The 26,626-nt window shown below is 42.8% G+C and overlaps 1 protein-coding gene across 1 annotated transcript; it reads left to right on the forward strand.

Annotated features, from left to right (window-relative positions):
• Positions 1-2,762: 2,762 nt before the first annotated feature.
• LOC126428151 (uncharacterized) lies at positions 2,763-24,327 on the forward strand. The gene is made up of 2 exons (XM_050090060.1): positions 2,763-2,895; positions 21,167-24,327. Exon 2 carries the CDS (start codon positions 21,232-21,234, stop codon positions 23,008-23,010), a length of 1,779 nt encoding a protein of 592 aa, XP_049946017.1. The 5' UTR covers positions 2,763-2,895; positions 21,167-21,231; the 3' UTR covers positions 23,011-24,327.
• Positions 24,328-26,626: the final 2,299 nt, after the last annotated feature.

A 26,626-nucleotide genomic window follows, 5' to 3' on the forward strand; every position in this document is an offset into this window, starting at 1 on the left:
GCGAATAGATAGAAAGAAGGATCCCTTATTGTATGATTATATGATAGCGGAACAAACACTGGTAGCAGTTACTTCTGTAAAATATTTGAAGTGGAATAATCATACAAAATTAATTGTTGGTAAGGCGGGTGCCAGGTTGAGATTCATTGGGAGAGTGCTTAGAAAATGTAGTCCATCAACAATACTTGAGTATTGCTCATCAGTGTGGGATCCGTACCAGGTCGCGTTGACAGAGGAGATGGAGAAGATCCAAAGAAGAGCGGCGTGTTTCGTCACAGGGTTATTTGGTAAGCGTGATAGCGTTACGGATATGTCTAACAAACTCAAATGGCAGACTCTGCATCACGGTGTAGCTTGCTGTCCAGGTTTCTCGAGTGAGCGTTTCTGGATGAGGTATCGAATATATTGCTTCCCCCTACTCATACCCCCCGAGGAGATCACGAGTGTAGAATTAGAGAGATTCGAGCACGCACGGAGGCTTTCCGGCACTTGTTCTTCCCGCGAACCATACGTGACTGTAACAGGAAAGGGAGGTAATGACAGTGGCACGTAAAGTGCCCTCCGCCACACACCGTTGGGTGGCTTGCAGAGTATAAATGTAGATGTAGATGTAGAAGTAACAGAACATTCAGCCAAGTGCTTCAGTACTGCCAAACCTACGGGTTACCGAAGGAGTTACTTAAATTGCTTACAGCATCTCAGTATTCGCAGAAGAGCACAAGAAACATGTGCAAATGATAACGAGACTTTCGGATTGCTATGCGGGTAGCATTTCTCCTATCCACGCAGAAATCTACCGACAACATATTTAGTACAATTTTGGTAAACATTTTTGGAATACAGTGATCAGTAGATTATTATATTTTGACTAAAGTTCAGTCTTGATCACACCATTAACTTCGTAGCAGCTGAGGAGAGCTCCACCTACCATCCTAAGGGAGCCATGGGTCTGATGCTGGTTATGTAAAAATAACCGAAACCGGTTACCTATATCATTGAAACATAAATGTTGTGATCAAGACTGAACTTTAGTCAAAATATAACATATTTAGTGTCGCATTTGGACCGTGCTGTACAAGTTCCGTGCGATACCAACAAGTTTCGCTGGTGAAGAATGTGCCAGCGCTTGTCAGCACTGGAGCCGCTAGCAGCTGTTTCTGCCAAGCCACAGCTGACGCACCAAGTGCAACCGCTTCCAAGGTCTCCGAGCTATTTCTGCTTGTGCGTGCTGCGCCAGCGAAACGCGTCACATCGCGTTGGTGGGGTCTAGGGAGACAGATTAGTCATACGCTTCAGTCAGCCACAGGATGAACTTACACGGTATCTCGGTGCGGCAGAGTGCAGTGTGCCATTACGAACCAATAAAAGCTACGGCTGTTGTCTATAGACCGCAGTAATGCCGGAGTGCCGACCATTAAAGCAACGGCGTTTTTCTGTGTGGCGAGATTGTTCAGCGACGTGCTAAACACCAGCTTTCTCCTCCGGATCCCGAAATACTTCCAGAATGAAATTTTCACTCTGCAGTGGAGTGTGCGCTGATATGAGACTTCCTGGCAGACTAAAATTGTGTGCCGGGCCGAGACTCGAACTCGGGACCTTCGCCTTTCGCAGCAAAGTGCTCTACCATGTGAGCGACCCAAGCACGACTCACGCCCCGTCCTCACAGCTTTACTTCTGCCAGTACCTCGTCTCCGATCTTCCAAACTTCACAGAAGCTCTCCTGCGAACTTTGCAGAACTAGCACTGCTGGAAGAAAGGATATTGCTTAGCCACAGGTAGGAGAGGAGGTGCTGGCGGAATTAAAGCTATGAAGACAGGTCGTGAATCGTGCTTGTGTAGGTAGGATGGTAGGGCACTTGCCCATGAAAGGCAAAGGTCCCGAGTTCGAATCTCGGTCCGGCATTACAGTTTCAATCTGCTAGGAAGTGCCAAAATACTTTGTTGACATCCACGTACATAGGGAAAAACGACCATCGTAATTATGTACGAGAAATGCGAGATTTCAGGGAAAGATTTAAGTGTTCATTTTTCCCACATGATATTCCAACTTGCAATTGTCTGGAATTTCTTTTCCCAGTCCAGGAATTATTTATCGCCATAAGAATTGACTCACTGTATTCCTAGCATATGCACAGCCTAGCGTGAACTAATGCAATAAAAGAGAAAACAACTGCGAATATACGCAATCTAAAATATTTGGAGGAAAGTAGTGTTATAATCTCTGGAATGCCTCGAAGCAAACGGTCTGTTGTGTCATAACCTGCACGGATATGGAAAATATCGTAATTGAGGAATACCACTGGCTTCTCATTCACAAGGTTTCTATATCTATATCTACATGGATACTCTGCAAATCACACCTAAGTGCCTGGCAGAGGGTTCATCGTACCAGCTTCACAATAGTTCTGTATTATTCCATTCCTGCCGGGTTCGATTCCCGGCGGGGTCAGGGATTTTCTCTGCCTCGTGATGACTGGGTGTTGTGTGATGTCCTTAGGTTAGTTAGGTTTAAGTAGTTCTAAGTTCTAGGGGACTGATGACCTCAGATGTTAAGTCCCATAGTGCTCAGAGCCATTATTCCATTCCTGAACATCGCGCGGAAAAAAAACGCACATCTATATCTTTCCGTGCGAGTTCTGATTTCTCTTATTTTATTATGATTATCATTTCTCCCTATGTAGGTCGGCGTCAACAGAATATTATCGCATTCGGCGGAGAAAGTCGGTGATTGAACTTCGTGAAAAGATTCCGCCGCAGCGATAAACGCCTTTTTTTTAAATATGTGCACCTCAACTTGTGTTTTATGTCCGAGACTCTCTCTCCACTATTTCGGGATAATACGAAACGTGCTGCTCTTCTACGAACTTTCTCGGTGTACTCCGTTAATCCTGTCTGGTAAGGATCCCAGACTGCGCAGCAAACGTTTTGTGTATGTGTATACCAGAACGCTGCTATTTTTTGAGGCTTGATTCAAGAGTTGTGCTTTTACGCAATAAGCATTTTTCGGCTGCAAGGCCGATTTCCTGTGATTTGCAGTTATACAGTGCTATTAACTTATACAATTTTTACGTTATACATCTTACTGGTTTGTAACAATGTGTCGAATACTTACTTCCCTACCTGATCTTTGGCGTTGTAGTTGTCAAACATTCTGAGTATTGCATTTGTAGCACAGACTGAGTTTTATATATTCTCAATAGTAGATGTTGTTACTTAATTTTTGTTTAACTTCTCGTTTTCTATCAATCTGACAGCTTTACTTGACATAAGTCAGGGACGTTGTATCGTCACATATTTATCGTTTTCAGGTATGGAATTGTGCTTTGGCTACAGATTCTTCATATAGATCTGTGTGAGTAGTCTTTGCTTGTCATGTTATCTATAACTGTGTTCTAAAATTTCGAAAATTTTGCAATAAAATTTATGCCTAAGTTCTGTTTGTTCGTTTAGGATTTGGCTTGGTATGTTCGTGTGTGCGTATGTATGTGGTTTTGTGTGTGTGTGTGTGTGCGTGTGTGTGTCTATTTTTCATTTCTTCTAAAAGGATCATTATTGCACGTTTAGGTATTATATATACGAATTTAAATGCGTGGACGAACTGGTTCACGTTATTGTTTTCTCTTTCCACGTGGCAGAAAATTGTAGAGCGATTTGTCTTGCGCTTTGTGATATTTTCTGGATATCCGATCAGGACATATCGTTCTGTTTGGCCTATACATAATGTTTCACAGTCATTACAATTGATTTTATAAATGCGTTCGTGTACATTGTTGATTTTGTTTTAGTGGAATGGATTTGTATTTTTATATTGTGTACGGTACGGTATGTAAATCTTACTGCAGTACTTTTTTAATAATGAATTTAGCTCCTCTGATATATTTGTATGTATGTTCGTGGTACAAAGGGGATCTTCCGATTTGTTGGTGTTTCTCGAGTTAATTTTATGACAGCATGAATTCGGGTACGTGTAGGATTTTTATATTTCCACATCTCTGCCTACACATAAATAAATGTAAATGTCGGTAGACTATGGCCTCGCGTCGGGTGGACCGTTCGCCGGGTGCAAGTCTTTCGATTTGACGCCACTTCGGCGACTTGCGCGTCGATGGGGATGAAATAATGATGATTAGGACAACCCAACACCCAGTCCCTGGACGGAGAAAATCTCCGGTACAGCTGGGAATCGAACCCGGGCCCATAAGATTGACGTTCTGTCGCGCTGACCAATAAGCTACCGGTGGCGGACATACCTACATGCCTCAAAAATACTGTGACTAACAGAAATTATGGGGGCTGAACTATCAAAGGTCGAAACAACAGCAGATTTTGCTCAACAACTTTTACTGTACTGACTATATTGGGATTAAAATTGTTCTGTTGAGCTATGTGGTTGAGGCTTTCAAGTTTTTTTCTGTATAGCTGGTTGTTGTAATGGTAGGTTTTGCAATCGGTTAATCATTGTGTGACAATAAGCGTGCTTGTGTGTTTTTGGATAACAGTGTTTGCTTTAACAATGTTACCTGAGGTCGTAGGATTTCTGTAAATTTAAAAGTAATGTCTACTGTTAATGTTTATTTTGCATTGTTAGGTCTAGGAAGTTGATCGATTAATCGTGTTCATGTTCTATTACGAATTTCAAATTGGGATGAAGTATGGTTCCGGTTGCACGTACCTGTCGTATGTCGCCGTTAGGAGCGCCTAGTAGTAGCATAGTGTCATCTACACATCATGCTCTCGACACAGGATGTTAAATTAAGTTGACTCTACAGGGTGTTACAAAAGGGTACGGCCAAACTTTCAGGAAACATTCCTCACACACAAAGAAAGAAAATATGTTATGTGGACATGTGTCCGGAAACGCTTACTTTCCATGTTAGAGCTCATTTTATTACTTCTCTTCAAATCACATTAATCATGGAATGGAAACACACAGCAACAGAACGTACTAGCGTGATTGCAAATACTTTGTAACAGGAAATGTTCAAAATGTCCTCCGTTTGCGAGGATACATGCATCCACCCTCCGTCGCATGGAATCCCTGATGCGCTGATGCAGCCCTGGAGAATGGAGTATTGTATCACAGCCGTCCACAATACGAGCACGAAGAGTCTCTGCATTTGGTACCGGGGTTGCGTAGACAAGAGCTTTCAAATGCCGCCACAAATGAAAGTCAAGAGGGTTGAGGTCAGGAGAGCGTGGAGGCCATGGAATTGGTCCGCCTCTACCAATCCATCGGTGACCGAATCTGTTGAGAAGCGTACGAACACTTGGACTGAAATGTGCAGGAGCTCCATCGTGCATGAACCACATGTTGTGTCTTACTTGTAAAGGCACATGTTCTAGTAGCACAGGTAAAGTATCCAGTATGTAATTATGGCGGTGAATCAAGGAAGTACAGTACATACTGACGAAACTAAAATGAGCTCTAACATGGAAATTAAGCGTTTCAGGACCCATGTACACATAACATCTTTTCTTTATTTTTGTGTGAGGAATGTTTCCTGAAAGTTTGGCCGTACCTTTTTGTTCAAATGGTTCAAATGGCTCTGAGCACTATGGGACTCAACTGCTGAGGTCATTAGTCCCCTAGAACTTAGAGCTAGTTAAACCTAACTAACCTAAGGACATCACAAACATACATGCCCGAGGCAGGATTCGAACCTGCGACCGTAGCGGTCTTGCGGTTCCAGACTGTAGCGCCTTTAACCGCACGGCCACTTCGGCCGGCTACCTTTTTGTAACACCCTGTTACACCCCGTATATTTCTAGATTACCAAAAGGCTTTTAACAACCCTGCTCATAAGCGGTTTCTAATCAAAGTCCGCGTATTATTGTCTCAGTTGTGCGACTGAATTCCTGATTTCCTGTCATAAACATCACACATTCTATAGTAAGTGACGCAGATTCATCGAATGATGTGTTCCTGATCTACATAAACGATTTGGCAAACAATCCGTGGGGCGTTCTTGCATTGTTTCCGAATGATGTAGTCACGTGTCTAGTAACGCCATCGGAAGATCTAAATGAATTACGAAATTACTTGCATAGGATATCTGCGTCGTGTGAAAATTGGCAGTTAATGCTAAGCATTAAAAATTGCATGAATAGTACAAAAAAGTCAGCTAAATTTTTTTGTTACATGATGACTCACAGTAATTTAAAGGTTGTCATTTGAACTAAATACCGTACTTTGGGATTATGATTGCGAACAACGTTAATTGAAATTATGACAAAGAAAATGATATGCGAGGGGCAAACCAAACGCTGCGTTTTGTTGGCGCAGTCCTCAGAAGAGGCGGCAGATCCACTGAAGAGACTAGGCATGTTCGTTCTCTCCTGCAGTATTGCTGTGCGGTGTGGGATCTACATCAGATAGGACTGACGCAGCATGTCGAAAAAACTTGGAAGGCTAGCTCGTGTTTTACTATAGCGAAATAGCGGAGAGAGGGGGGCGCAGATATGATAGACGAGTTTGGGTGGCAATCATTAAGACGCAGTCGTTGTTCAATACGACCATATTTTTTCATGAAATGTTGATCATGAAGTTTCTCCTACGAATGCTAATATCTTTTCTTGACTCCCATTTAAAAGGGGGGAGATGACCACCGTAATGAGAGAAATCAGAGATCGCACGGAATATTCTTTTTTCTCCACCTACATCTACGTGATTACCCCCCAAACCACAATTAAGTGCCTGGCAAAGTGGTAATCAAACCACATTCAACGTCAGTCCCCGGTAGCTGAGTGGTTTACCGGTACGGTAGCTCAGCGTGTTCGGTCAGAGGGTTAGCTGCCCTCTGTAAAAAAAAAAAAAAAAAGACTGAGTAAATGGATCAATAACGAACTTCAATGGGCGTCAGGGGACGTCCGCCACGAACAATTGCAACGAACCATAACGAACAAAATGAGATAAAAAAAGTGGTCAACGCGACAGAATGTAAATCCTAAGGGCCCGGGTTCGATTCCCGGCTGCGCCGGAGATTTTTCTCCGCTCAGGGACTGGGTGTTGTGTTGTCCTAATCATCTTCATTTCATCCCCATCGACGCGCAAATCGCCAAAGTGGCGTCAAATCGAAAGACTTGCACCTGGCGAACGGTTTATCGGACGGGAGGACCTAGTCACACGACATTTACGTTCAATTACCACCTTCAATCAATTTCTCTATCTTAAAGGAAAAACAAACTGTTGTGTCTAGACAAGACAGCCTAGACACAATGAGAGGAAGCCGAAAGGTACGCGCTTAAACTCACGCAGGCTGGCGTGAGGTCTGAAACAGGATACGTAATGAATGCTATAAAGAAAAGTACGTAGCTTCTGGAATACTTAACTTTAATCCACATTTGTAGAACATCGCTCTTGATGATACATTAATAGAATCTCAATATCAATTGAATACGGCGCCTTGCTAGGTCGTAGCAAATGTAGCTGAAGGCTATGCTGACTATAGTCTCGGCAATTGAGAGCGTAATTGTCAGTGATCCCCTTCTGGAAAAGTCGTCTGTACAACTGGGGCGAGTGCTAGTACGTCTCTCTAGACCTGCCGTGGGGTTGCGCTCGGTCTGCTATAACTGACAGTGGCGACACGCTGGACCGGCTTATATTACCAGACCGCGACCGATTTAAAAGCTACCACCTAGCAAGTGTGGTGTCTGGCGGTGACACCACACAAACTCTTACAGCTTTGCGTACGAGCTGTCATGTCTCTTATTTTATCATGACCATTCCCCCTATGCAGACAGACGCCAATAGGATATTTTATCATTCGAAGGAGCAAGTCGGTGATTGAAATTTCTTGAGGATATACTGCCGCAACGAAAAAGTGCATTGTTTTAATGACTGCCACCTCATTTGCGCGGTAACCTCTCAGGTAGGAAATCACGAATCTAGTCACATAACCGAGACGATACCCGGCAGGCACGCAATTTCATTAGAAGTCCATAGTGAGGAACGATGTAAAAAGCCTTGTGGAAATCTAAGAAACTGGATTCAAACACAGAACCCATGTTAATAGAAGTCATTACTTAAGTATCGGCATCTACATGGATACTCAGCAAATCAAATTTAAGTGCCTGGCGAAGGATTCATCGAACTACCTTCACAAAAATTCTCTATTAAAGCAATCTCGTACGGAACGCGGAGAAAACGGATACCTATATCTTTCCGTGGGAGCTCTGATTTCATTACTTTATTATGGTGGTCATTTCTCCCTCCGTAGTTCGGCGTCAACCAAATATTTTCGCATTTGGAGGAGAGAGTTGGTGATTGAAATTCCGTGAAAAGATTACGCCGTTACGATATACGCCTTTGTTTCAGTGATGTCTACGCTAAATCCTGCATCATGTCAGTAACACTCTCTCCCCTACTTCGGAATAATACAAAACGTGCTGCCCTTCTTTGTACTTCATCGATGTATTCCGTCAGTCCTACCTGGTAAGGATCCCACACCGCGCAGCAGTACTCTAAAAGACGACGGATAAGTACAGCATAAGCAGTCTCTTTAGTAGATGCGAATTAAACGCAGGATTTCCTTAGCCTTCCCCCAACATTTTCTATGTGTTCCTTACAGTTTAAGTTGTTTGTCATTGTAATTCCCAGATATTTAGTTGTATTTAAGGCATTTAGGTTTGGCTAATTTATCGTGTAATCGAAGTTTAGGAATTCCTTTTAGCAGTCACACACCATCAGATTATTTGACTTGTCGCTCTAACGAAGTAGGCGAGTGTCAGCAATATGTCTCGTGGTCTTATCGTGGCGTGTTTATCTTCTGCCGTTAGGTCAGACGATAGAAATGCCACTTGCACGCTTAGAGTAGCAGATTGACGGTGACCAACTTTAAACAGAACTCGATTAATTTTCACACACATTTATTAAAATAATAACAGGAATAAACATTACTTGATTCTGGAGGCTATTCACAATTGGCAATCTGAAGTTCCTTTGGTCTTGGTACGTTAATCTTATTCTCACATATCTCTGATACTTGACAAAGTATCTATACATTTCTCTTCATGGCTATGTACAGGAATATGGTAATCTTATTAGGCGCAGACTGAAACTTGACTATAGACTGGTACAGACTAATGCAGACTCGTACAGACTGGTGCAGACAAATGCAGACTGACTAATCGGAGGTCTGTACACTCGTTATAACACCTCGCGCATTCAGGTATCACTGCGCGAGTGTGATCCGCGAGGAGAAAACGTTCTACGTTAGCAGCAATCTCATTGGCTGCGTTACATATTAATCCGCGGATCGGCGGAAGCAGAATTTGGTCCGTCTCTAAGGCAGCGCCATCTCGTAGTGCGGAGACGGACGAGCGCTGCGCCTGCGCTGTTGTGCTTAGCGGGGCGCGCTCTAGTGGGAAAGTTGTGTACGCGCTGACTACGCGGAACTATGTACACAACAACATATATATGATTTAAGGCTGACAATGTGTAGAAACATGAAATGGAAATAATTTCAAGACAACATCATGTTATTCAAATGCACAACTTCACAAAGATACCAGGTTGTGCACTTTCGTTGCATAGGTCCGCGATGTAGCTATCAATTGTGTAAGCTTGACATCCAGAAAATTACTATGACCTACTATCTTGACTACTTTACAGTTACTACATCTTTTGGGATCACTGATATTTCAAATGAGGTAGTGACTGCTGGTCTCCATGTGGTCACACACCTTCTACTTCTACATACATACTCCGCAATCCACCATACGGCGCGTGGCGGAGGGTACCTCGTACCACAACTAGCATCTTCTCTCCCTGTTCCACTCCCAAATAGAGCGAGGGAAAAATGACTGCCCATATACCTCTGTACGAGCCCTAATCTCTCTTATCTTATCTTTGTGGTCTTTCCGCGAAATGTAAGTTGGCGGCAGTAAAATTGTACTGCAGTCAGCCTCAGATGCTGGTTCTGTAAATTTCCTCAGTAGCGATTCACGAAAACAACGCCTCCTTTCCTCTAGAGACTCCCACCCGAGTTCCTGAAGCATTTCCGTAACACTCGCGTTATGATCAAACCTACCAGTAACAATTCTAGCAGCCCGCCACTGAATTGCTTCTATGTCCTCCCTCAATATGACCTGATAGGGATCCCAAACGCTCGAGCGGTACTCAAGAATATGTCGTATTAGTGTTTTATAAGCGGTCTCCTTTGCAGATGAACCACATTTTCCCAAAATTCTGCCAATGAACCGAAGACGACTATCCGCCATCCCCACAACTGCCAATACATACTTGCCCCACTTCATATCGCTCTGCAATGTTACGCCCAAATATTTAATCGACTTGACTGTGTCAAGTGCTACACTACTAATGGAGTATTCAAACATTACGGGATTCTTTTTCCTATTCATGTGCATTAATTTACATTTATCTATATTTAGAATTAGCTGCCGTTCTTTACGCCAATCACAAATCCTGTCCAAGTCATCTTGTATCCTCCTACAGTCACTCAGCGACGACACCTTCCCGTACACCACAGCATCATCAGCAAACAGCCGCACATTGCTATCCACCCTATCCGAAAGATCATTTATGTTGATAGAAAACAGCAGCGGACCTACCACACTTCCCTGGGGCACTCCAGATTATACCCACACTTCCGATAAACGCTCACCATCGAGGACAACGTACTGGGTTCTATTACGTAAGCCCAGGTTCCCCCGGGTTCGATTCCCAGCGGGGTCAGGGATTTTCTCTGCCTCGTGATGACTGGGTGTTGTGTGCTGTCCTTAGGTTAGTTAGGTTTAAGTAGTTCTAAGTTCTAGGGGACTGATGACCATAGATGTTAAGTCCCAAAGTGCTCAGAGCCAACCATTTTTTCTATTACTTAAGAAGTCTTCGAGCCACTCACATACTTGGGAACCAATCCCATATGCTCGTACTTTAGTTAGCAGTCAGCAGTGGGGCACCGAGTCAAACGCTTTCCCCACCTTGCCGGCTGCTCTTACTTCAGCAACACTAGCAAACAAGTACACTCGCTGGATCGCAAATGGTTAAGCGAAACGGAGGCACCAAAACCACTCACACCTTCGATGGAGAGAGTTGTTGGAGATGGTCTCGAGGGATGGGCCTCTCCGAGAAAATAGGCACCGAAACAGTGCGACGAGTGACGCCCGGAGTTGGCTTCAGGCAGGTCCTCCACAAACTCGCGACCGTCAGTGTAAGGCAGACCGGCCGCGCCGCTGCTGTCCGAGCCCGCGTGTTTTCCTCATTCGTCCCCACAACCACGTCCTTCCGCCTCGTAGCGAGTCCGGCCACAACTCTCCGTCCTCCGAAACAACTGCCACATCACAACAGGGGTAGCATTCATCTCACGCTGGGTGAGGAGAACCCTACGTCATAATGACGTAACGCTACGTCATCGTGACGTAAATAACCTAAATCAACTAAATGAGTACGTATATCGATCTTTGCAGTGGTACCGATAACGTCAAGGGTTTCGAAAAAGACGGTCGCGTGAAACCCAGCTCGCGCTATTCGTCCACGAGACTCACGAGGGAACCTCCCCATCGCACCCCCCTCAGATTTAGTTATAAGTTGGCACAGGGATAGGCCTTGAAAATCTGAACACAGATCAATCGAGAAAACAGGAAGAAGTTGTATGGAACTATGAAAAAAATAACCAAAATATACAAACTGAGTAGTCCATGCGCAAGGTAGGCAACATCAAGGAGCGTGTTAGCTTACGAGCGCCGTGGTCCCGTGGTTAGCGTGAGCAGCTGCGGAGCGATAGGTCCTTGGTTCAAATCTTCTCTCTAGTGAAAAGTTTAATTTTTTATTTTCAGATAATTATCAAAGTTCAGGCACTCACACATAATCAACTTCGCTCTCCAAAACTCCAGGACATGTTCAGATTGGCTTGGACATATACAGAATTTGTCGGTCTACGCACGGAAACATTTGGAAACGTACAATACATATGTTTGACAGAGCACAGGGAAAACTGTGCGACTGTGAAACTGTTGCATTCATTTGATGCAGTTTATGTGACAAACTCTTATGTTTTCATCACTTATTTGGGAGTGATTATCACATCCACAAGAAAACCTAAATAGGGCAAGGTAGAAGAATCTTTTTACCCATTCGCCAAGTGTGCAAGTTAGGTGGGTCGACAACATATTCCTGTCATGTGACGCACATGCCGTCACCAGTGTCGTAAAGAATGTATCAGACGTGTTTTCCTGTGGAGGAATCGGTTGACCTATGACCTTGCAATCAAATGTTTTCGGTTCCTATTGGAGAGGCGCGTTCTTTCGTCTACTAATCTCACGGTTTTGCGGTGCGGTCGCAAAACACAGACACTAAACTTATTACAGTGAACATAGACGTCAATGAATGAACGGACAGATCGTAACTTTGCGAAAATAAAGAAAGTAAAATTTTCACTCGAGGGAGGACTCGTACCAAGGTCCTTTCATTCCGCAGTAGCTCACTCTAACCACGAGACCACGGCGCTCATCAGCTGACATTGTCCTTTATGTTGCATATCTTGGACTTGGACTACTCAGTTTGTATATTTTGCTTGTTTTTTCATAGTTCCACACAACTTCTTCCAGTTTTCTCGATTGATCTGTGTTCAGTTTTTCAAGGCCTATCCACTGTGTCAATTTATAACTAAATCTGAGGGGGGTGCGATGGGGAGGTTCCCTTGTCAGAGGGCCATAGACACGGGTTCACAGGTAGCTTCCGTGTTTCTTGACTCACGCAAGGCGTTCGATACAGTTCCCCACAGTCGTTTAATGAACAAAGTAAGAGCATATGGACTATCAGACCAATTGTGTGATCGGATTGAAGAGTTCCTAGATAACAGAACGCACCATGTCATTCTCAATGGAGAGAAGTCTTCCGAAGTAAGAGTGATTTCAGGTGTGCCGCAGGGGAGTGTCATAGGACCGTTGCTATTCACAATATACACAAATGACCTTGTGGATGACATCGGAAGTTCACTGAGGCTTTTTGCAGATGATGCTGTGGTGTATCGAGAGGTTGTAACAATGGAAAATTGTACTGAAATGCAGGAGGATCTGCAGCGAATTGACGCATGGTGCAGGGAATGGCAATTGAATCTCATTGTAGACAAGTGTAATGTGCTGCGAATACATAGAAAGAAAGATCTCTTATCATTTAGCTACAATATAGCAGGTCAGCAACTGGAAGCAGTTAATTCCATAAATTATCTGGGAGTACGCATTAGGAGTGATTTAAAATGGAATGATATAAAGTTGATCGTCGGTAAAGCAGATGCCAGACTGAGATTCATTTGAAGAATCCTAAGAAAATGCAATCCGAAAAGAAAGGAAGTAGGTTACAGTACGCTTGTTCGTCCACTGGTTGAATACTGCTCAGCAGTGTGGGATCCGTGCCAGATAGGGTTGATAGAAGAGTTAGAGAAGATCCAACGGAGAGCAGCGCGCTTGGTTACAGTATCATTTAGTAATCGCGAAAGCGTTACGGAGATGATAGATAAACTCCAGTGGAAGACTCTGCAGGAGAGACGCTCAGTAGCTCGGTACGGGCTTTTGTTAAAGTTTCGAGAATATACCTTCACCGAGGAGTCAAGCAATATATTGCTCCCTCCTACGTATATCTCGCGAAGAGACCATGAGGATAAAATCAGAGAGATTAGAGCCCACACAGAGGCATAGCGACAATCCTTGTTTCCACGAACAATACGAGACTGGTATAGAAGGGAGAACCAATAGAGGTACTCAAGGTACCCTCCGCCACACACCGTCAGGTGGTTTCTGGAGTATGGATGCAGATGTAGATTTAGAAATGTAAATACATATGTACAAACGAAGTGGCAGGAGTTGTGTGATAAGCTCATCCCAGCTGAATGAATTGTTAAATGTAATTCCAACAATTTGCGATGTAATTATGTATTTCATGAACATAATTAATGTCTGAGCGAAGGAGCCATAACAAAATAAAAAAAAGCTTCTCATTCTTTTTAAATCCGATGAATCGTGCGTAATTTCTGTGGACACAAAATTGAAGTAATTAATTATTAAGCTGCAATCCAAAGAATGTGGGATGTTATTGTGTGTTTCGTGAACGTAACGAATATCTAAATGAAGGAATCATAACCATAATGAAAGTTAAAAAAGTGTGTAGTCGTGTTTTCAATCCGTTTAATATTGAATCAATCATGTGGATAAAAACGTGAAATAGGAAGAAATTAAATTGTTTCGTGTTTTTATAAAATCCAATGAATTGTACATAATTCATGTGGGGAGAAACCGAAGTGGTTCTGAACATAATTCCGAATGTTGCTAGAAACATAAAACCATCTAGTTCCATTTAATTTTGCCTTCGTGTTCTAAATCAACTAAGAAAGATAGTGAAATCTTTCAGACTATCTTCATGGATCTGCTCGAAAGTTCTCTCATCTCCGTTAGAACGCATGTTTAGAACGAAGTACAAGCTAGCAACACCGGACAAGACGACAATGAAAGCTGCTAGCAAGGGCACTCGCGTCGGTCTATAGCTGCCAAAGCACATCAGCAACAGATTTCGCTGCACTGTCCGAACGGATACGTTCATCATACTGATTTCTGCGATTCTTTCATGCAGTGTTGCTTGTCTGTTAACACGGACAACTATACACGTACACTGCATTTCTCAGTCGTTAAGGGGGGCGGACGCGGTGGCCGAGAGGTTCTAGGCGCTTCAGTCTGGAACCGAGCGACAGCTACAGTCGCAGGTTCGAATCGTGCCTCAGGCATGGATGCATGTGTGGTGTGCGTATTGAAAGACTTTCGGTACACACACCATCAGATTATTCGACTTGTCGCTCTAACGAAGTAGGCGAGCGTCAGCAATATGCCTTGTGGTCTTATCGTGGCGTGTTTATCTTCTGCCGTTAGGTCAGACGATAGAAATGCCACTTGCACGCTCAGATTAGCAGATTGACGGTGACCAACTTTAAGCAGACCTTGATTAATTTTCACACACATTTATTAAAATAATAACAAGCATAAACCTTAAGTATCTTGATTCTGGATGCTATTTACAATTGACAGTCTGAAGTTCCTTTGGTATTGGTACGTTAATTTTATTCTCACATATCTCTGATACTTGACAAAGTGTCTACACACTTCTCTTCATGGCTATGTACAGGAATATGATAATCTTATTAGGCGCAGACTGAAACTTGACTATAGACTGGTACAGACAAATGCAGACTGGTACGGACTGGTGCAGACAAATGCAGACTGACTAATCGGAGGTCTGTACACTCATTATAATACCTCGCGCGTTCATGTATCACTGCGCGAGTTTGATCCGCGAGGAGAAAAGGTTCTACGTTACCAGAAATCTCGTTCGCTGCGTTACATATTAATACGCGGATCGGCGGAAGCAGAATTTGGTCTGTCTCTAAGGCAGCGCCATCTCGTAGTGTGGAGACAGACGAACGCTGCGCCTGCGCTGTTGTGCTTAGCGGGGCGCGCTCTAATGGGAAAGTTGTGTATGCGCTGACTCTGCAGAACTATGTACACAACAGTGTGTGATGTCCTTAGGTTAGTTTGGTGTAAGTAGTTCTAAGTTCTAGTGGACTGATGACCTCAGATGTCACGTCTCTTAGTGCTCTGAGCCATCTGAACCATTTTAATCGTTAAGTGCGGATGTAACGCAAATTGTAAACATTTACTTAAAAAATCATTACAGCAATATAGATTAATGTACAAATGTAAGATTTTGCATGTGTAAAGCAAAAGAGCTGTGTTTTAACGGGAAAATAAAATACACAGGATTCATATTTTGCCAGATATTTTTATTTTTTATTGCCATTTTTATAAAAAGCCGTAACTCAAATTCTAATCACGCAGTTAATCTGGAAATGTTATCGTAATGTCCTGAGAAGGTTATAAGACTACTGAATTACAATTGTTAATTCATGGTACAAATTGTGTCATTAGCAGAGTTTTTAATTTTCTACATCCACAATCAACTTTTTTTCTGCATACAATCATCTAAAAATCAGAATTTAACTTCAGGATCTCGTATTTTTCAGTTCCAGGGAAACAGCAGCACGTTGCCAGCAGTTCCCGATAATTTCATAGCTTTAGCGCATATACCTTTTCAGAAAATGCTTCTAATAACGTACAAAATGTAAAACAGAAAATGAGGTTGAAAGATTTTCTCCTCACACGTCTACATGTAATAAGCTCACCTCAGTTTTAAAATCCTCCATACTGATACTGCTCATCCTCCAGGTTTCTCTTCTCTCCTCTTCGAATCTGCCTGGCCTGTATTTGCAGTTCTGTTAGCTTTCTTGACACTGCTTCTGTCGACGGTGGTAAATGCTTTTGTTGTGAACAATCAAGATCTATACCAACTCTCTTCAGCACTTCAATCTTGCCATTATTTCTGTTATTGTAACATAAAACTTCATCACACATACCTACACTCCTGGAAATGGAAAAAAGAACACATTGACACCGGTGTGTCAGACCCACCATACTTGCTCCGGACACTGCGAGAGGGCTGTACAAGCGATGATCACACGCACGGCACAGCGGACACACCAGGAACCGCGGTGTTGGCCGTCGAATGGCGCTAGCTGCGCAGCATTTGTGCACCGCCGCCGTCAGTGTCAGCCAGTTTGCCGTGGCATACGGAGCTCCATCGCAGTCTTTAACACTAGTAGCATGCCGCGACAGCTTGGACGTGAACCGTATGTGCAGTTGACGGACTTTGAGCGAGGGCGTGTAGTGGGCATGCGGGAGGCCGGGTGGACGTACCGCCGAATTGCTCAACACGTGGGGCGTGAGGTCTCCACAGTACATCGATGTTGTCGCCAGTGGTCGGCGGAAGGTGCACGTACCCGTCGACCTGGGACCGGACCGCAGCGACGCACGGATGCACGCCAAGACCGTAGGATCCTACGCAGTGCCGTAGGCGACCGCACCGCCACTTCCCAGCAAATTAGGGACACTGTTGCTCCAGGGGTATCGGCGAGGACCATTCGCAACCGTCTCCATGAAGCTGGGCTATGGTCCCGCACACCGTTAGGCCATCTTCCGCTCACGCCCCAACATCGTGCAGCCCGCCTCCAGTGGTGTCGCGACAGGCGTGAATGGAGGGACGAATGGAGACGTGTCGTCTTCAGCGATGAGAGTCGCTTCTGCCTTGGTGCCAATGGTGGTCGTATGCGTGTTTGGCGCCGTGCAGGTGAGCGCCACAATCAGGACTGCATACGACCGAGGCACACAGGGCCAACACCCGGCATCATGGTGTGGGAAGCGATCTCCTACACTGGCCGTACACCACTGGTGATCGTCGAGGGGACACTGAATAGTGCACGGTACATCCAAACCGTCTTCGAACCCATCGTTCTACCATTCCTAGATCGGCAAGGGAACTTGCTGTTCCAACAGGACAATGCACGTCCGCATGTATCCCGTGCCACCCAACGTGCTCTAGAAGGTGTAAGTCTCCGGATCTGTCCCCCATTGAGCATGTTTGGGACTGGATGAAGCGTCGTCTCACGCGGTCTGCACGTCCAGCACGAACGCTGGTCCAACTGAGGCGCCAGGTGGAAATGGCATGGCAAGCCGTTCCACAGGACTACATCCAGCATCTCTACGATCGTCTCCATGGGAGAATAGCAGCCTGCATTGCTGCGAAAGGTGGATATACACTGTACTAGTGCCGACATTGTGCATGCTCTGTTGCCTGTGTCTATGTGCCTGTGGTTCTGTCAGTGTGATCATGTGATGTATCTGACCCCAGGAATGTGTCAATAAAGTTTCCCCTTCCTGGGACAATGAATTCACGGTGTTCTTATTTCAATTTCCAGGAGTGTATTTTGGTGGAGGAAAATGAAAATGCATCAGAGCCACACGAATAAAGAAATTAATTTAGAGTCACAAACTATTCTCACTCTTCTTTCTTCAAAAATAATAATGCATTCCATAGTTTTACAGATAACATATGAACACGAAAACTTTATAGCCTGGCAGAGAAGCTGTAAATCAATAAGTCTGAATCTAGTGAGATATCAACATCATTCACGCACCTGTACAGTTCTCCTGTGCCAAGTTTCAATGCTGAAGCTGAGAGCTTATGTTCTTCATTTCGAGCTGCTTCCTCTTTTTTGTGGGCAAACCGATTTCCATGAAACCTCTGTCTCCTAACTACAGTTTTTCCACGACCTATAATGCATAAATCGTGACATCCACTTAAAGGTTTGCGAATTCAACCTTCCATCTACTAATACGTGTTAGTATTTTCAAACCGTAAATAAACCGCATGGAAAAAAGTTTTCGGGAAGCATTCATCTCACGCTAGGTGAGGAGAGCCCTACGTCTTAGTGACGTAGGCACGCATCATAATGGGTTTCACGAGTTGTCCTATCGACTATTGATTCCATTCTGGATATATCGACTGTTGTGTGCGTCTTGAATATGCATTGTTATTTGTTTGTGTGCTTTCATTGTCCTATTGTCTGGTGTTGCTAGCGTGTACGTCGTTCTGAACATAGGCTTTCACGGAGATGAGAAAGCTTTCGATATGATCCATAAAGATAAGTCTGAAAGATTTCGCTATTTTCCTTAGTTGATTTACAATATGAAGGCAGAATCAACTGGAACTATATGGTTTAATATTTCCAGCAACATTCGGAATTATCTTCGGAACCACTTCAATTTCTCAGTTTAACGTTCCTACCCACATGAATTATGTATAATTCGGTGGCTTTTATGAAAATACGAAACACTTCGTTTACTTCCTATTTCACGTTTTTATTCACAGGAGATTAATCGGAATTTAAAAAATGGCTAGACACTTATTTAAACTTTCGTTATGGGTATGTTTCCTTCATTCAGATATTCATTATGTTCATGAAGCACACAATAACATCGCTAGTTGTTGGGATTACATGTAATAATTTATTCCACTGGGATGAGCATATCACACAATTCCTGTCACTTTCTTTGTACACATGTATTTGCATTTAGCTTTGACGTTATCGGTACAACAGCACAGATCGATATACGTACTCATGTAGTCGATTTAGGTTATTTGCTACGTTATAACGTAGCTTTACGTCACTATGACGTAGAGTTCTCCTCACCTAGGGCGAGATGAATGCTAACCAAAGTTTTCAGATGTCAGCCAGAGATACAGATGTCAGCCAAAGATACCGAAAAGAAAATAGGCTTCACACTGACAAAAATTCCGCTGAAGTAAGCAGTTTCCCAAACGTCGGAGAAGGTGTGAATGGCTGCCAGTGCAGAGTTAATCTGTTTGACAATTTAAAGGCATTACCAAAGCTGCTATCACGATAATATTCATGCACAATATAGGTTAAACAGTGTAGACCAAGAAAATAATATATTTGAAAAATCGATTTTTTGAAGAAAAATCCCCTTAAGTGATGGGCATCGGCCACCGCCTTGTCTGTGGTGATAGATAATGAAGTAAAAATGGTATTTTCGGCACACTCTTCACCATGTGAATCTCATAATTCCCTAACGGCTTCCATCACCTAAGTGCAGAAGACAGCTCTGCCAATGTATTGTCCTTTTAAATCGTGTATATGCGATACTATTGGGAGAGCCAGCCCTGACGAAATTTTGCCATCTGGTCAGCAAGATGTATGAGACAGGCGAAATACCCACAGACTTCAAGAAGAACATAATAATTCCAATCCCAAGGAAAGCAGCTGTTGACAGATGTGAAAATTACCGAACTACATAAACTAAGTCACCGCTGCAAATACTAACGCGAATTCTTTACTGGCGAATGGAAAAACTGGTAGAGGCTGACCTCTGGGAAGATCGGTTTGGATTCCGATGAAATGTTGGAACAGGTGAGGCAAAACTGACCCTACGACGTATCTTAGAAGATAGATTAAGGAAAGGCAAACCAACGTTTCTAGCAATTGTAGACTTAGAGAATGCTTTTGACAATGTTGACTGGAATAGTCTCTTTCAAATTTTGTGGGTGGCAGGGGTAAAATACAGGGAGCGAAAGGCTATTTACAATTTGTACAGAAACCAGATGGCAGTTATAAGAGTCGAGGGGCATGATAGGGAAGCAGTGGTTGCGAAGGGAGTGAGACAGAGTTGTCGCCTCTCCCCGATGTTATTCAATCTGTATATTCAGCAAGCAGTAAAGGAAACAAAAGAAAAATTCGGAGTAGGAATTAAAATCCATGGAGAAGAAATAAAAACTTTGAGGTTCGCCGATGACATTGTAATTCTGTCAGAGACAGCAAAGGACCTGTAAGAGCAGTTGAACGGAATGGAAAGTGTCTTGAAAGGAGGATGTAAGATGAACATCAACAAAGCAAAACGAGTATAATGGAATGTAATCGAATTAAGTCGGGTGATGCTGAGGGAATTAGATTAGGAAATGAGACACTTCAAGTAGTAAAGGAGTTTTGCTATTTGGGGAGCAAAATAACTGATGATGGTCGAAGTAGAGAGGATACAAAATGTAGACCGGCAATGGCAAGGAAAGCGTTTCTGAAGAAGAGAAATTTGTTAATATCGAGTATAGATTTAAGTGTCAGGAAGTAGTGTCTGAAAGTATTTGTATGGAGTGTAACGACGTATGGAGATGAAACATGGACGATAAACAGTTAGGACAAGAAGAGATTAGAAGCTTTAGAAATGTGGCGCTACAGAATAATGCTGAAGTTGAGATGGGTAGATCACATGACTAATGAGGAGGTGTTGAATGGAATTGGGGAGAAGAGGAGTTTGTGGCGCAACTTGACTAGAAGAAGGGAGCGGTTGGTAGGACATGTTCTGAGGCAAGGGTTCAATTTAGTACTGGAGGGCAGTGTGGTGGTTAAAATTGTAGAGGGAGACAAAGAGATGAATGCACTAAGGAGATTCAGAAGGATGTAGGTTGCAGTAGGTGCTGGGAGATGAAGAAGCTTGCACAGGATAGAGTAGCATGGAGAGCTGCATCAAACCAGTGTCTGGACTGAAGACCACAACAACAACATGCGATACTACTGTCATCTGTATATGTGCATGTCGCTGTCCCATAAATTTTGTCATCACAGTCTAGATCCTACATCCTTGTACTAATAAACCAGCACAGCGTTGTGCTACATTTGTTTGTTAATGCTATTTTATGGTAATTTTATTACTGGTTTGAGAGTTTCACACTTAATCATTCGTGTAAAATTGTTGTCAACAGGAACTGGCCGACCGCCACTTTTCTCCTCTCCACTCCTGCCACCTGCGAGAACCTGAGTCTCCAGCATGGGCGTCGACGGTCTGTCAAAGTACGCCAAAGACCATCGCCTCTACCAGCAGGTGGACATCCAAGCAGTTGCCAACGACTTCAGGAGCAGTAACGTCGGGCAGCCTGTGATTGCCGTCGACGGATCGCAGTGTGCTTGGTACTTGTATGCAAACATGGACTCTCTTCATGGTGGACAGTATAAGGAGTTTCGGGAAAGCTGTGAGCAGTTCGTTGAGCGGTTCCACGGCATGGGCATTAAGCTGTCTTTCTTCTTCGATGGCCTTCCAGTCGAGGAGAAAATTTTGACGTGGGTGAAGAGGAGAGCAGATAAGGCAAAGGAAATCAGCAAGATATTTGCTCAAGTGCGGGCAATGCAATCCCGCGACTATGGCCATGTCGATTGTAGGTTCTTACCAGAAGCTGTGGTACCTTTAGCAACAGTCACCTTCAAGCACCTTGGCACCTCCAAGCATCTTGACTGCGAGGTACGTTTGTCCACAAATGACTGCGACACTGAACTGGCGAAGTTTGCAGCCAGCAATAGGTGCTGCATTGGTGTACTATCCAACGATTCAGACTTCCTGATATATCCCAATGTACCGTGCCTGTTCACTTTTTCCAACCTGCGACTAGAGCAGAGAGTGACGGGATGGCGTTTCCGGTCCACTGATCTCGCCAGGCACCTCCGTATAGAGGTGGACGACCTCCCAGTGTTAGCGTCCTTTATGGGCAACGACATCGTCAGAAGGGAGGCTTTACAAGAGGCACATCGAAAACTGAGGCAGACCTACAGGCACAGACAAGTAGCTGACCTCGTAGCAGAGCTGTTGAGGAGACAGCCTCGGGGTGATCTGAGGAGAATGTGTGAGCTCGCTTTCGGTGGCAATTGGAGAAAAGGCCTCGAACTGGTCGAAAAAAGTGTTGACAGCTACAAGTATGAAGAGATCAGGCCAGCGACAACTCGAAATGTCTCCCGATGGGATGAAGTGCTCCAAGAAATTGAGGCCAAACACGTGTCGTGCGAGATTCCTGGCTACGTGTATACAGTGATGAAGTGCCGCCTCATGAGAGCTGGCGACGTCCTCGAGGATCTGTCTGTAAGTTGCTCAACCTCCCCTCCAACTGGTCTGGTGATGCGGGAGATGCTACAGAGAATGTACACGGTGCTCCTATGGGAAAGCGGCAGCGGGCCATTCCGAGTGACCGAGTACATACCGACAGGGTTAGGAGAGGTGCACCATGAGACCGTTGAGGTACAGAAACGACTGCCAGAGGGCATTCACCACCCAGGGCTCGTAGAACTGTGGTCAGGTCCAGAGGATACCCGTTGGCGTATCTTCAGTTGGGTGATATCTCCAACGAAAGACCTGTCTGCTCTCTGTTCACTGTCTCCCCAGTGCCTAGTGGTTCCTGCAGCGGCACTCTGCTTCTTGTACCATGAGGCTAAAGTCCTAACAAGGGACGAGGTCAAGACCTTCATGACTGTCGCTTTGTCTGTCAAAAGTTACTCTGCCCACGATCTGTCGAGACTTGACGTGAGAATCCCGACCGAACGCGCTATCTACTTAGCCACTCTGTTTGTGCGCACTGTACTCCACGTGTTGGACGTTGCTGGAGCGTGTGGTTTGTCCTTCCCACGACCAGCTGACTGCCACCTGGACGCCTACTTCGATGGCAGATTATTTCATCACATCTACAGGAAGTCGCAAAACGCTTCTGATCCAAGGGATGTCGTTGCATGGAACAGTTCAAGTACACAGACATTCAATTATATTATGAGGAAGATCATAGATTAACACAAAGTGGTACATTCAGCTAATATGAACTGTCTCATATTTCCAAAATGGCCAAAAGAGACTTAAGCCCATTAATATCTTTCGAATATCATTGACTCTACTGCTTCAACCTATTCACTTATTAGGTTGCACATTAACATCATATTAGATATCCTTAGGTGTTTCCTCTCCTCATTCTCCAGAGCACTAGGAACATAAAATTGTTGTGGTAGGTTATTTGTGCTTACTCTTGCAAGGAGTTGTTGTACAAAGCTGTGTTGGCATTCTTGAGCATTGGGAACATAAATTTGCAGGCCATAAATGTAACTCATTTAAAAAATGACACATGAATATAGCCTTAACAAAAGACAGTTCCTAAAATCAACTGTTGGTATCATCACAATAGTACATGACTGATTATAATGTTGTACTTAAGCTCAATGTTGTCATCAGTACGAAATGACAGCTTGGGTACAAGGTCTAGTTAAGGAATTCTGGCAATTCCGAATACCACACTGTTTTCTCAAAATTTTTGTATCACAGTTCGTCTCTTGGGACTGCTGTATTCTAGCTGAGGGTCATAGACTTTCTTCACTTGTTTTATTTATTGGATTATATTGAATGCTATGCTGGAGTTTTGTGTAGCAATGAAACTAAATTGGAATTGGAGGAACAGCTTTCGTGAATCAGGAAAGCTAAGCAACATAGCCAAGAAATTGCAGTGTACAAACATGAAAATCAAAATACACTCCACTCCGCAAAATCCAAATTAGCATGGTTAAGTCACCAGTGCATCTCGAGATTCACCTGTCGCTGTATATATTATCTTGATCCCTGGCTAAACATAAAAATATTAAAAAGTGCAACTGTCAAGTCAGTTAGGATTTACATTATCATTCTAGTGTCTTAAGGGCAATTAGCGTCCTATGGTGATGAAACTAATCATAGCTGTAGTCAGGAGGTCTGGTGAATCATGACTATGAGGTGAGCATATAAAAATATTAATATTTTTATGTACATTTACATCGAATTCTACCATTATAATCGCCATAGCTGTCTTTTTTAAGCGAATCTAAAAAATTATTTTAAAATATTGACTGTGGTGTCAACAAACATCTGTGCAAAAAGATTTCACTGAAAAGTTTGTACTTTTGAAATATTTTTGTACCAGAATGATTGCATTAATATTTTTGGAATACTTTGGTGCAGTATGTAAGATGTTTTTCCCTAGTGTCCCTTAAGTTCTCTTTTGTCTGTGAAGTTGAATTTTCTTTCGTGGCTTTTACAATGGCATTTTCATAACTTTTTTGTATCTTAGTGAATAAAGGCATGAAAACAGTTAAATATTTTAACTGAACTTCAGCAGAAAATTGTAATTCAGTCTTTTATGCAGGTTACGTTTTTTTTTTTTTTTTTTTTTTTTTTTGGCTTCAGAATCCCATACTCAACTTGTTAAAACGATGAAAACATTGCATGAGAAAAGAATTTAAAATAATTTAGGGATAAGGAAATCTTTATGAAATACATACTTATGGGTACAATAAGAGAGCGAACATCACAAAGGCGTAACAGTTGTTAGAAAAAATTAAAACAATGGAAAAGCAATAATGGCAGAGAAACAATCAACCACAATTTATGCAGAATGAGATACGACCACCTAGTCTTAACCTAAGTGAAAGTTTGGGGTTTTTGTTGCATCATGTACCTAACATATGTCAGCTAGTAAAGTACAGCCATTTGGTGATGTTAACGTCCACATATTTACACAGTGCGTATTACGAGCCTCAAACACCAGTTTCTTATCTGTCCAAAATATTTTTGTAGATTTTAGTTGAATTGTTAACATTTTATGAGAGTAATGGTATTGCATTTGACTGGTCTGGATCAAGCTTAACAAACAAGAAGAAAAGGTGGTATTAAGTAATGCATACAAGATAGGAAGAATAGGCAAAATCAATAAGTAGCGAGAACTACAAACAGGAGTTCAGTAAGTTTTGGTTTTGCTTCCATTCCTACTAATTGCTTATGTGAATGAGGTTCCACTTAACATACACAAAGCAGAATAGAACACCAACAGAAAAATTTTTCAGTACGTTTATCGAACATTTATTAAATGGTTCTCTATAAATACACTGTCTCTCATGCTTGAGAAACACAGTATTATATATTCAGAAGAACGAACATAACAACAGTTAAAGAAAATATGAATAGAGAGAGAACTTAAGTATTTCAGTCAGAAGATATAGATTATTGAGTTTCTCAACAAGGTAAGTTCAGCAACTATCATTAATGGTGTGTCATAAAAATGTTATAATTCACGAAATTTTTAAAATATTATTCAAGTTATGGGGCGCAAACAACAAACAAGAAGAAAACTTGGTATTCAATAATCCATACGAGGTAGGAATGGGAGGTGAATTAAATAACTAGTGAAAATTCCGGAAAGGAGTTCACTGATGTATCACTTTGCCTTCATTCCTACTTGTTCCTCGGGTGAATGAGCTTCCACTCAAGATGCATCAAGCAGAGTAAGACACCAGCAGAGGTATCAGCCTGTGGCTGTTTTCAAAGCACCGTTCGGCAGACACTCCCTGGTAATTCAAGGAAAACAGTATTATGTCTCCTGCCGAAAATGAGGTACTAATAATCAGCACATTAAGATGAGCTAAAAATTAGTGCAAAATGTAGCTATTATGGAATAGTTCAGTTGGAAGGAACAAATTATTGTCTTTCTAAAGTAGTTAAGTTTAGAAATTTCTGTTCTCTTGTTTATTAGTCTAAGACTGAAACAAATGAATACATCAGTACATTTGCCGTATTTACACTCATTAACCTCTTGCGGCCATAGTACTTTTTGGTCACTCTGTTTCAGAACAATGAAAGACATTACTGTGCAGTGTTCACACAAGGTCATCTTGTAGACTTATTTCAAAGGAATAAGGCATTCGAACTGAATATTCTCATTATTCTGCTTTAATTAATGAAATATGTTACAGATTACAACTAAAACACACCAGTAGCATTATCAAAGTACTTACCAGCACTTAAGTAGCCAGGTATTTTGGATGGAGAGGGAGAGGCTGGCTTCGGTTGTGACCGAGAACGTTTAGAGAACGATTAGACTAGTTTATTTACAAGAAAAACCTCGCAAAGGGAGTGCAGCGATGCAGAGATTTAGAAACTGGCTTCATAAAAACTGATAAATCAAACTTGAACTCTTCTGGAATAGAGCACTAATAACAATCGCCAAATTTTAAAATCAGCAAGAATTGGCAAAGTGATCTAATTGACTGGCGCCTTCAACGAAACTGGCACGCAAAAGTCTTGTGCCTAAATAGTTAAGTCTGAATCGTGATGATATATACTTTAGTAATTCTAGACTCAGAAGATCTGGTTTTGTTGCCGACGTTAGAGAAAAGATCACGTTTGAATTTTGTGAACAAACAACAAAAGAATATTAATTTCATAAATGATGCAATATGAAGAGATGCCATAGTTTAGGCATTTCATCAACAACGACATTTAAATAAGTAAAATTTGCTAAGTGAATCGTAAACGCAGGTATGTTGAAGCACGTCCCCCAAAAGATACAAGGGAGGTTCGGAAAGTACAGCACAACAACTTCTTTGTCACCTGG

Source organism: Schistocerca serialis, chromosome 12, assembly GCF_023864345.2.
Source record: "Schistocerca serialis cubense isolate TAMUIC-IGC-003099 chromosome 12, iqSchSeri2.2, whole genome shotgun sequence".
NCBI classification, from domain to species: domain Eukaryota; kingdom Metazoa; phylum Arthropoda; class Insecta; order Orthoptera; family Acrididae; genus Schistocerca; species Schistocerca serialis.